Source organism: Centrocercus urophasianus, unplaced genomic scaffold (genome assembly GCF_019232065.1).
Source record: "Centrocercus urophasianus isolate 14NV4802_14NV808 unplaced genomic scaffold, USGS_Curo_1.0 seq_19, whole genome shotgun sequence".
Taxonomy (NCBI): domain Eukaryota; kingdom Metazoa; phylum Chordata; class Aves; order Galliformes; family Phasianidae; genus Centrocercus; species Centrocercus urophasianus.
In genome coordinates this window covers 6505248-6517920 of record NW_024884744.1, presented here as the reverse complement: position 1 = coordinate 6517920, position 12673 = coordinate 6505248, and the positions used below count along the sequence as shown (strand labels likewise).

The 12673-nt window shown below is 39.4% G+C and overlaps 1 protein-coding gene across 3 annotated transcripts in view; it reads right to left on the bottom strand.

Moving 5' to 3' along the window:
* Positions 1–3563: 3563 nt before the first annotated feature.
* The window catches only part of USP13 (ubiquitin specific peptidase 13), a 44984-nt gene continuing 35874 nt past the window's right edge, over positions 3564–12673 (bottom strand). The window contains exons 16-22 of one of the 3 annotated variants that reach the window (XR_006169228.1): positions 12620–12646; positions 11441–11584; positions 10347–10513; positions 9806–9971; positions 8143–8227; positions 6968–7464; positions 3564–6839 (exon numbers count right to left, since the gene is read on the bottom strand). Coding sequence is in view for 2 of the 3 variants with exons in the window: in XM_042821148.1 (XP_042677082.1) it covers positions 7371–7464; positions 8143–8227; positions 9806–9971; positions 10347–10513; positions 11441–11584; positions 12620–12646 (683 nt within the window). In the remaining variant the exon portion in view is untranslated. Of the gene's footprint in view, positions 7465–8142; positions 8228–9805; positions 9972–10346; positions 10514–11440; positions 11585–12619; positions 12647–12673 lie in introns of all 3 variants that reach the window. The other 2 variants (XM_042821148.1, XM_042821149.1) reach the window with 2 other exon arrangements.

Sequence of the window (12673 nt, the reverse complement as noted above, 5' to 3'; positions counted from 1 at the left end):
CATATGAAACATAGTATTATCTATTATTGAAACCTCATCTAGGCTAGAAATCAGATTATTTCATTATAGTTCTAGTTCTGGATTGCTGAAATATATCAGAGACAAGAGTACCATATGCATGAAGTGACCACTGATGCTTTGAACAAAGCTAAGCAAGAGGAAAAACAAGCATGCCACAGAACCCACAGAAGTGTCAGAGCCTCAGCCCACAAGCAATAGGTACTGTGCACATGAGAGAGACAGAAGGAATACTAAGCTGTAACTTTGCAAATGCTTGCACAGTCAAGACTTAATGTGATTTGATCTTTTTTTTCCCCTTCCACATTTACAGACTGCCGATGACAGTGGCTAGAACTTTAATTTAAACAGCCTTTTTAATATCAGCAATTATTGTAAAGTCAGAAAAATCGAAACATTTATAAATATATTTTATATATCAGAGTATAACATATCTAAAGTAAAACTATATAGTTTTGAGAGGCATTCTGTGCAGCTGCTTCTATACACTGTAATCGGTTTGAAAACCTTTGCAAACTTGCATTCGTTTTTTTTTGGCTTTATTTTTAAGCCAACATACAAGAAAGAAGAGACTGTAGGGTTGGCAGATACTTTCACCTGGGCTGTCTGGAGAGCTGTGCTGCTGTGCAGACTTGGTGGCTCACATTTCCTGTTGGTGGGCAAGTGAACGTGCAAGGCATCGCAGCGAGGTGGATGCAGAGGTGGGAGTTCAGCCCTACTCCTGAATGTTTACATTCTGTTACAAAGGTCCATACAGACTCTGACTGAGAATCTGAGTCTGCAAGCATGTATGGAGTTTTAAAAAGAAAATGTTTCTTATGACAAATAACTCACCTCTCTATTCCCAGTGCATTATCAGCTGTGTACAATATTAAACACAGAACTGTAGTTTACTGATGCTTTAATTTGTTGTTCCCTTGCACTGCTCTTTAAAATAGTTGATTTTTGAAGAAATAGATTATTACGTGCATATTGGATGTGTTAAATTTATTAATCTCATAGTTACTATTTGCAGAGCACCATTTAATGTAGTATTTTTGTACTGTAATGGAAGCATGCCTTCCTTGGGTTCTTTTCCACATAATAAATTGTATTTATTTATCTGTATTTATATCTGTGCGATTTTTAAATCTGTTTTAAAAAATAAAACTTTGTCTGTGGCTTCAAATATTTCCAAATCGCTTCTCCATTTGTAGAAGGTTTTCATTTCAAGTAAATGAAGTCAAAAGAGACCTCTTCAAGAGAAACAAATGATTTTTAATCCAAGGCTTCTTTCCTATTGTTTATGTTGTAGCTGTGCTTCTCTGCACACACATTAAGGCTAGAAGATGTTTTTTTTTCTTAACCAGAAGATTTTAATTAGCTCATCACGTTGCTCTGAGGTTGCTTGTTTGTTTGTTTCCTTTTTTTTAATCCCTTTTGTTTAATTTATTTTTATTTTTAAATATTTCAATTGTACTTACAACTGGAATTCATAGCAGCTGAGGACTGGACCAAGAGGTTTTGCACATACTCTCTGTACAAGGAAAATGGAAAAAAAAAAAGTATGAGAATTTTTCCTGAAGGTTACACAACTGCACACTTCAAAATAAAAGCAGAAGTAATGATATGGCACAATGCTTCCGGAGAGAAAAAAGAATAAACAAGGAAGCACCAAAGCCAAGTTCAAGTGATTGACTGACCTGCAGAGGAAGGGCTTTTTGCAAATGGTTTTGCTATCGAGACTGATACACGCACAGACTGATGTAAGCACAGACGTGACACAAGGACAGATACCCGTGCCCTGCTGTGAACAGAGCAGCTGTGACAGTTACAGCAGAGGGCCACTAAGAAACAAAGTTAGAATGTATCTGAATGCCTGTTGGCACAGCCAGTGGACACTTAGGACAGGCCAGAAAAACAAAACCTAGCAAACAAAAAAACACAGACAAAAACAGACAGACAAAAGAACAACAAACAGGAGATAGAGCCACAGTTTGCCTGTGGAAAGAAACCTCTGGTCAGAGAAGTCAGCTGGCTCCCTGTGGCCTAAGCAGCCTTTCACTACGGAAGAAAAGGGAACAGACACTGAAAACTCACTAACTCTTTAAGTTGAAAGTAGTTGTGCTCTTGACAATGGTGTGTTTTGCCAGAAGATGTTCTGGTTAGTTTTTGTTGCTCGGGTGTACTGACAAAGAACAAGCAGCAGTGTCCATTAGTTATGTGCTCCACAGCACATATCAGGGACTCAGTACCGCAGTACTGAAGGCAAAGCAAGAGAGCGGCTGGGAGGAAATCCTACATACAGAACTGCTAAAAAATAGAAACACCTTTGAAGGCACAACATAATCACTTATTGCACACCAGCTGTTGGACATGCATCGTCTCTGGTATGGTTACAGAACTCATCTTTCATCACAGCAGTCAGTGCCATGCTGATCCATGTCAAGCCTGCGGCACACCAGAGAGATGGAGAGGTGTTATTTCCCACTCTTGTGAGGAGGAGTAGAGCACAGAGGTGGTATTCACCTGTCAGCTACTTTATATTGCCTTCTCCAACCAATCTGCAGAAGTCAGCAGGCACAGCTCTTGCACGGTACATCACCACGTGAAGTCTGAACAGAGCCCTAAGTTGTGCCACTCAGCTTGCAGGAGGATCCCTCACCTTGTTCCAGTTGCTGCAAGTGGCAACAGTGTGGTGCAGAGCAGCCTGCCACGGTCACAATGGACGTCTGTGATAAAAGGAACCAACATATCATTACATTTGGACTTCCAGGATTGAATCATCTTTACCTTTCTCGTCATCGCTCAGTACTTAACATGACCCCGACTTCCATGTCAGAAGAAGCCCCTTAAGACCTGGAAGGTTTACCTCTCACATCTCCTCTGGCTCATGGCCCCGTGATCCTGTGAAAAGATGAAAGGGTCACCACCTATCAGACTCATTTTTTGGCCTATTCCTCTATCTGCCAAAGATCCCAGCGGTCATGCTACTATGCAAATTTATTGCATAAAAGGAAAAATAAAAACACCAAGCTTCTGCTTTATTGATCAGCAGGTCAAATTCCAAAATGAATATGATGAATTACAGACCAAGACAAAGCTTTAACTGAACAGCAGGGACCAGGGTAAAATGATGGCAGAGTTCATGCAGAAGAGTGCCAACTCTTGCATTCAAAAATGGCAGTTGGCTTAAAACGTACAAAAAAATTAAACTTAGTTTAAATCTTATTTTCTAGCTTTGGCATGTTTTATATTCACCCAGAACTTTGGTTTTCCTTTGTGGGTTTTTTTTGTTTTGCTTGTTTTTTGTAGGGTTTTTTTTTTGCTTCCTTAGAGGAGATCCATTTACTTATCTGTTGCCATCAGTCACAAGAGATCAAGCCCCTTACAAACTCCTGTTCCCTATGCACGTTTTTATGTAACACACCAAACATCACCACAGAAAGTAAGAAAAGAGGCAGCACCAAAACACGCTTGGTCTGCTCCTCTGGAGTTTGGACAGGAGAGAAAGAAAGAATCCACACAGCCACAAGATGTGAGAATATTTCCTTTTTAATTTAAAACAGTTGCAACAATACCATTCACAACCTTTCTCATCTCAAATACTCTCAAAAACATTAACAGTGCTTCAAGCAAACAATGCCGAATGGTGCAAAGTCAACCAGCACAGATACTTCCAGGATACAACAGTAAAACCTCTTAAGAGTGAACAGAAATCAGAAGCTGATCTCAGCCATCAAGGTAGGAAGGGATATAGGAAAAGAATAAAAAGTGACGTCTAGTTACATATTTTGCATAGTCTTTCAACATGTGAAAACAGCAAAGATAAAAATGGCTGCTGCCAGGATTGAAAACAAAAGGAATGGAGATGCTTCTAAAACAACCCAGTGAACTCCAGCTGCATCCGTATTCACAATGTGCACAAGTCAATGGAAGCTGCCTGAGACAGAGAAACTGTGCTGATTCTGATTTCAGTTACACCACTGCCAGAAGTAACACCCCTGAACCCAACAGAACTACAAGTGGAAAGAGTCCAGAAATATCTGGACTTGTTTTTAAACCATAGCACTGAATAAATAAATTTTTATCTTAATTGTATACAGGCTAGGAAGATTAAAAAGGACTCAGTGTCTACATGTGTTTTGGACACTGGAGATTGTGACTCAGAATAAGGGCTGTACAGGATCCTGCATGCTGCTAGGAATAAAAGAACCAAGTTGACTTTCTCTCCTTTCTAATGCCCCAACCTAAACTTTTCATATAGAAAGGTAAAAATCTATTAAAAAAATATCAGCACTATTTGCTGCCAAGTCCTGGTTTGCCATAATTCTCAGGTCAGATTGTCTCAAGCAGCTCACAGTGATTGTTCCTCCCCCATGCTTTCCTACGAAGCAGCTCTCAGCACACCCATCCCTGCAGCAGCCATTGCAGCACCCAGACACACAGAGTTCCCACATCAGTCACCACCCAAGTTGTGCATGGAGACCTGACCCAACACAATTAACTGCACAGAAATTCTAGCTTGCAAAGCAATCCTGGCTTCGTAATTTAGTCATCTATTCCTTACAGCCTGATTGTGTCTTCTGCAAGCTGAGGTTAAAAATGAATAAATGCATCTCTCCCCCATTATGCTGGTGAGTCAGGGGTTCACATCCTGCTCCTCCAAACCATGTTGTTCCTGGTACACATCCTAGCACAAACTGGAAACAACTTAACTGTTCATCTGGAAAAGGAGGCTATCCACTACTTTGGGAAATAAGAGAAAACCTCAAACAGCCGAGAACCTGAACATATTGTCAAGTGCTGCATTTCAGCAGGACTGTAAGCCTTCCCCATAAATTGCTCCCCACACTGCTGACCCACTTGCTAGGTTAGGAAGGCACTACACAGGAGTGCTCAGCTGAAGAGAACTTCAGAAGCCGAGATGCTACCATTCATGTGTCACAGCCAGATAACAGCTCTCCTCTTTCATCTACCAAATCATTTATCACCTGCCAGCTTCCTAAACCCCAGCTTTCAGTGTGCCCCATATGTTAACTGAAACCAGGATCAGTCCTGCAGCCATTTCTGATCCGGGATGCACAAGACAAATTGTTTGCAAGAATCCAAGCTCCATCCTTAATCCTGTGAGAACAGCCATAATTCCAGTTTAATAATGAACATGGTAACAACTCTGTTAGCTTTTACTTACCCAGGGTCTCTAAATAAAAGATAATGGCTACCAGCTCTTGGCAGTTTATAAATAGCCCTTTAAGATCATGAGGCAAAAGGGAAGCTGTTGTGTTGAACGTTTCTTGGGATATAACTAGGCATTAAAAAAAAAAAGCCTTTTGTCCTTTTTCACTGCCAGAATGAAAAAGCACAAATATAGATACAAGAATGTTTTGTTCTTTCACTTTAAATAGAAGATGTTTCACTGCATAATTTGCTGATCCCATTTTCAAACCTGGCATTTTCTGGTGATACACACAAATACTCACAAAATCTTGAAGAAGGAAAAAAAATTACTGGTAAATTTGATTTTGTCCAGAATTGGTGCCACAATAACTACAAAGCAGCAGAATCTCATAAGAGCCACTTACTGAGGTGCTGGAGCATCATTCTTGTGTGTCAACAGGAGCACTTTAACTGGGAGGAAGCTTCCCCAGCAATTGGGCACCACTTCCAATTTGCAGAATTACTACACTGGGATTTTTTTCATCATCTTTCAAGATCAGAAACCGACTCAAAATATTTTTTTTCAGTTCTCCACGAGGCCATGTGATCTGAGGGAGAAACCTTTTTCCCCAAAACCTAGAAAAAAATACTCATAACCACATTTTTAATTTGGATTCTCTTCTGCAGCTTGAATTTTGGTATTAAATTTGCAGGCACTACAGAGGAAACAGTGACAGCTCAGCAGGGAAGTTAGTTGGTTTTTTTTGACCCTTCCCATTTATTATGAAGGCTCAAGTAAGTTACACGAGGCAACTCCATCAACCATCTCTAAGCAGTGTTTAACACACATATGAACCTTTGGTAGTTTTTTGGAATCACAAAAAGAACCACATTCACCACTGTATTTTTTTTCTAGAATAAATGTTTTAAGTTACAGTTTAAAAACCAACATATATATTCTTGCCTGTGATGCAAACCGAAACAACAACAACAAAAATCAAACCAAAAGAAAAGGGCAGGAAAGGCCAGCCCCTACCTACCCACTCCTTCATCCCTGCCAGAGATTTAAAAACCCCTTTTTTTGAAGGCATCTGTTTGAGAAAACATTATTTGGCGTGTTTGCAAGTTTCAAGCAATCTCAAACTAGGTGTGTATTGCTCTTGTTTTTGAAAGGGAGGAGGGAGGGAAAGAAGAGCAAATGAATAAAATCAACAGTTTTACTGTTTTCCCCCACTTATGGATAGAAATCAATATTTATGCAACCTTTAGCAGAAATAATTGCACTGCAAGTACTTTGTCATGGAGTTGATTTCAGCTGGGATGTGAGTGATTGACACGCAGTCTTTTTCAGAAATAAGAATGGGACATTAACTCTTTCATAAGAAAAACACAGAAAAACTGATAGGCTTACTTTTCCTGAGAGCACACTATTTAATTTCATGTTCAGAAAAACTGCCTTTTTTTAGCAACCTGTGATCTTGACTCTGTTGGAAGACCTTGCAAAACAAACAGTCTAGAGATGATGGAGAAACCTACCTCTGTAAAAATAAAATCCTCTCTTTGGCAGAAACGTACAGGGCACTGACATCTCCATTGATTTCTTAGGCTTATGGATCAACAACACAAACCAAAACACTGTAAGACTGAATTCCAACAGCTACAACTGTAGCTGGCTTTTCTCACTGTAATGAAAATAATCTCAAATAAGACATTCTGCTTTGTAGAATACATCCCCTCCCTCCAACTTTCAGCGTGACATAGTTTCCCTAAGTTGTCTGGAGTATGGTTGAAAACAGTGGCTCCTAGTTACCAAAGATGCAGATGGCTCTTCATGGTCTTCAACAGCTGCGTGGACTGAAGACGCAGGAATTGGGCTGAACTGGTTTGGTTTTGTCCCATTCTGAAACTTCTGTTTTCTCCACATGCTAGCTGCAAACTCCACCAGTAATCTGCATGGTCTTAAGGTATCCTTCACGGTGTATAAATTTAAAACAAGGTACTATACATCACCTGATAGAAATTTTCCCTCTAACACTTAAGAAGGCATCAAATGACTGTTTTTAAATTAACTATAAACATCCCATGTTTTCCTTTGTTTTTGGTAGTCCCAGGGCTAGGGGTCTTCTGTTGATTTATTTTTTTCCTTGGATGATTTTTTTTTTGGCAGGTTAAAAGGCTTATGGCTTCTTAAGGCCAGATAATACATTTGAGGCTTAACTTGGTATCCTGTGGTAAAAATAAATATAGCCCAGGTCTTTGGGAGGTCGTTCTGAGGCACAGACTCTAAGGTCATTGTAGATCACCCATCTGAAATAAAAACAAGATGGATTACATGGTGCGAATAAAAATCATCACAAGTTTACCAGGGACTTCTCAGATCCAAACTTCAAAGAGCTTCAAATCTAAATTTGAGCATTGCAACAGGAACAAAAGACCAGATAAACAGCTAAAGCAGTTTTACTGGCGATATCAGGAATTGAGAAGGAAGAAAGATGTGCAGAGGAACTTGTATTTACAGTTTTAATGAAGGAAAAAAATCATGAATTTATGATATAAAAAAAAAAAAATAAGAGCATAAAAAAAAAAAAAAAACAGAGCCAAGATCAGTACCACAGTACTAGTGATACTAACACTGGTATCAGCCCATAGTCTGATGGGTTTCTATTCATAAGAAGGAAGAGGAAGTTGAGAGAAGTTCAGATAAATGAAGCCAGGTACAGAACTGATGCCCCCAAATGAACAGATTTCGAAAATAAGGACAGGACAGCCAATGGTACATTTCAACACAGATCTCAGCTGTAACAGAAGTTGACTCATCGTATCTACAGTCTGCAGCAAAATCAGAAACAGTCTCTTTGGTGAGATATGCCTACATAATAAAATTGAAGCATGTCATGAATACACATCCTGCTCTGAACAGATACATATTCCAAAGAAAACATCCGCTCAGCCTTGCATGTCTCTCTCTCTCCCAGTTCCACTCACCTTCCTTCTTTTTTGAGATGGCAAACATAGTGACCACTCATTGTGGATGTTCCCATGTGGCTGATGAACCCAAACAGCTCATACCCTGTTTAGCAAATACAAATGAGAGCATAAGTCTTCCATTGCTAACTCTGCAATAGGAATATGGGGGAAGTTTTTTTCTTTTTAATCCCAGGAGCACCTGAGCACTCCTAACTCAGGCACTGCATCTCTAAATGCAGTTTCTGTTAAGACTGCAGCATATGCTTGGTTTAACTAGTGCTGAAATTCACTGTCAAACATCAAAACAATCCAAGCTGAACCCACATACATCTCTGCACATACACAGCAGAGCTGTGATCACAGCTCTGGAAAGAGAAAACAGCAGATTTATTCGCAGTTCCCAGAGAGCACCACAGAAGTGTTAGAAGAGTTAACTCTGCACACAAATGTACGAATGTGATCAAAGATTCCCTGTAAATCAAACAAAAAACCAGAAGTTCCAAATTTCAGTAGCCCATAAAAGAGGACAGGAAAAAAGCTTCTTCCTCTAATACAAATGACTGTTTTCATATTCAGAACCTCTGGAGAACTCATCATTGGTTCTTGCTCCCCGTCCACTCATGCCATTCACCCATTACCACCAAAAGTAAAAAGGTACCTTATTTCAGGATATTGCATAAGGACAGAGTCCTGGATTTTGGTGGAGAGGGCTTTCTGGAGCCATTTTACAGTATCATGTTGCTTATCAGGATTTCAGGCACTCAATAAATGGTCTCAGTCTATAAAGGCTGAGTACCACAAAAAATAGTTATTCCAATTTTTTTTTTCTTTTTACAACCTAATGGTAAACCAATGGCTCCCATGTCTCCGTGAGACTTAAGGCTGGACTTCATAATATTAAAAATAAAGAAATGAATACTCATAATGGCAGCCACAGGAACAAAATCAAATTGGTTGATAATTTTTCATACGACCATTACAGTCAAGCTTAGAGGGACAAGTTTAGAATACACAACAGTTATGAGAGTAAGTCACTAAAGACCCTCCAAAAACGGTGCATCTTAGAATCAGTGAGCTTTTGCACTCGGTGCTGTTAGACTTAAAACCAGTGCTCTGATTCACAGCTTTGACTGCTGTACATTAGCTCCATCTTGTGGTTTGTTTAGCACCAGTATGATTGAGAATCTCGGAAAAAAAAAAAAAAAAAAAAAAAAAAAAAAAAAACCACACACAAAAGATGACAGCAAAGTACACCAATTTTACCTGACACATTAGTATAAAGAACTTTGTTGAAAGGATTGTATCAGTCCCACTCTCCAACCACCAGATTATAGAGCAGAACAGAAACTCAGATTTGTAACAGCAGTGTAATATCTGGGACGTTCAGCTTTTGAAAATCTAAACATCCTAGCTTGTCCTAGTTCAGGCCAGAAAAGACTTAGCAACAGGAAACTTGGACTCCAGTTATTCAGAGAGTCCAGACAAAGTTTATTGAGAAAAAAACACTCACAGAACTTCGACCAACCAAAACAGATTCAGACCGAGAAGTAGGAGTAAAAAAAACCTTGTACAGATCATGTCCAAAAAACATACATACTTTCTAAAGAGAGGAAAGCTATATGAATGACGTAGACATGACACAACAACATGATAGCCACCTCTAAGCTGAAGGAGAACTTACTTCCAGGCCCATCTTTGATCCTGGGTCCCTCTGATCTTGCCTCTGCAAGGATATTCGCATTAGTATGATTCTCCAAATCCATCATGCTCAAAGCAGACTCCCCATCTTCCTCCTCTAATTCAGGGTGGCTGAAGATCCATTCCAGCGCACGCTCCAAGTTACTGTTCTGTGAGAGAAAGAAGTAAAAGAACATCCCTTAACGTACTCTCTCTAGAATCATGCTACCACTCTCATACTGGACTTTGAACTGAGTAAGGATCACGTGCAACAGCACTGAAAACTTGCATGCACGGTCTTCAGACATTCTGATTGTTTCTCAGCAGATATTTGTCCACATTTTAACATTACATGAAACACACAAGTCACTTTCGCACTTTAACCCAATAAAGTCATGCAATTCTAGACTCTGCTAGAATAGTTCTACACACATCATCCACTAACTTAATTTTTATACGCATGTTTCACAGGCATCTGAATGTGCATACGTTCACACAAAGCTCGCAGTATCAAATAAAACCCAAATGCTACCAATGGAACTCACTGTTGCCTTCAGAGCTTGAATTGCTAGGCTCCTTTGGAAGCCCATGGAAATGATGATGGAGACCATCTCTTCAGGAGGTTGATTATCCAATTCAACAGCCCCAAAGCCAGCCACACCACTGGAAGAAGCTCCTCCAAACGCAGGTACAACCAATGGTTCAGCAAAGTCTGGAAGAAGCAAACATTCATCAGATCTTTCTTTTGCCATCCATGAACTGGAAAGTCAACAATATACACAAACAAACAGAACTTTAAAAGCAGCCCAGAAATCAGCATACAGTTCATTTCACTTGCCCAGCTGGGTCAGGGACGTGTGAAAAGACTTAAAAACAAGCTGAACATGCATATCACAAAATATCTAACTTGACAGTCTCATATTGAGCAAACAACTTGATGCATTATAAAAGCAAAACAATTGCAAGAAAGTAGCCAAGACTGATATAGAAGCAATGATGGCATCAAAAGAGTAGACAGCCAGGCTGACATACATACAGTACTAAGATGAATGGATTCCACAGCTGAAATATTTCAGTTAAGCCCAAGTAAAACTCAGTCCCCATTTATACAAGCAACAGAAAATGGGAACTCAACCAAATCAGGATTTCCCCAGCAAGGAAGTGCTCAGGTATACTCAAAACCATGGGCTCAAATTTTTCATGGCTGAAATACAGGAAGTAGAGAATATCGAGCAGCCCTGTCCATCAGTAGATAAGCCCAAGTTCTAAGTATAGCATGAATGCTCTAATATGAACTAGAGAAGGCTGATGCGGAAGAAGATTATCCAGACAGGGCTCTCTGTACTTTTAATCACAAGTCAGCTTTCCCTCTTGCAGCACAGTTCTAACCGAAGGGTGGAAAACAGAGATGGCCTACACCATCAATGAGGACAAGACACATGCTTTTGATGTAACTTCGGATTGTTGCCTTCTTTCTGCATACCCCAGAATCAGCTTAGAAAAATTCACTCACACTTCCAGGTTACATGGAGTGGGGAAGGGGCCACTGTTTCTGTTTGTTGTGCATTTCAAAATTTCAACTGACTGCCAGAATACAAAATCAGAAGTTGAACTTCATTTGCACCTTCCAGTCACTGACCTGGCTCTTCCATATGTGCAATGATCCAGTTGAAAGCCACTTCAGCACCCAGGTTGCCTGTATAGTACACAGCTTTCCGACATGCTTCCAAAGGAAAACCCATCTCTGCCAGTTGCATAACCGAAGACTCATCAATATCTAGAGCTGCAAGAAAGGTTCTTCTAGTATACTAAGTCTAATTTAATCCATTTTGTTGTATTTCTTATTGTAACTCATGGTGCCACATACTATAACACATGCTGCTAGGATTTTAGTACTGCAATAAATCCACACCCATTAGAAAACAGCCTTATATAAAGCATTATAGTATTTATTACGGACTTACTGGTAATCTTTTGTCTCAGCAATCTGCATAGGTCCTTAAATCTTGATGATTTCCTACAGGATTTTATTTATAAATAAAATCACCACTGAATTTCAAGGGGTGGAAATGTTAGATGCTGAGCAAAGCTAGAGAAGGCCGTCAAAAAGCGGCCTTTGATTTTAAGTAGCTTGCCCTCTTTCATACAGCAGTTCCAGTTCCTTCATGCTGTAAATCAGATCTGAAATAAGTCTCTTCTAAGAATGCAGTAACTTAAATTTAGAGGTATAGCAGATTCATAAATCAAAGTAACAACTAAATCCTCTCTCTTTAGCAAGAAATTATATAAAACATGAAGGAACTTTTACACCTAAAGAGCTACTGCGTGGCATTCAGCATAGCCAAATGTTAATTTAAGGCTCTATCCAAAGAATCTGCATCTCATCTCACACATTTGTAAATAAATTCAATGTTTAAACCTAAAAGATCCCCTGGCTCCTAAAAATAAAGTATAAAAGAGAAGCATCTTTCTTTTAACAGTTATATATTTGAAGTTAAAATACTGCAAAACATTGCAGCTGAGTTAACACTTTCCAATCTGATAATGGTATTTTATTACATGTACACACATCAGATTTCATATGCTAAATGGCTGCAGATAGAGCAGTAGCTCATCAGCTACACTGATGCTGCTACAGACTCCAAGGACTCCTGCACACAGGCAAGTGCTGAACAAGTACACAAGTCACAAGTTAACAGAAGCATGCAGGTCGAATCTCCAAGCATCACTTTATGTACAGAGAAGCCATTTGCTGAACAAAAGCACAGCAAATTTATAAGCAATTAAAATATCAGCCTGACAAAAATGGGATACATACACTCCACAAAATGGTTCATCATACGATCTGAAAAAAAAAAAAAAAAAAAAAAAA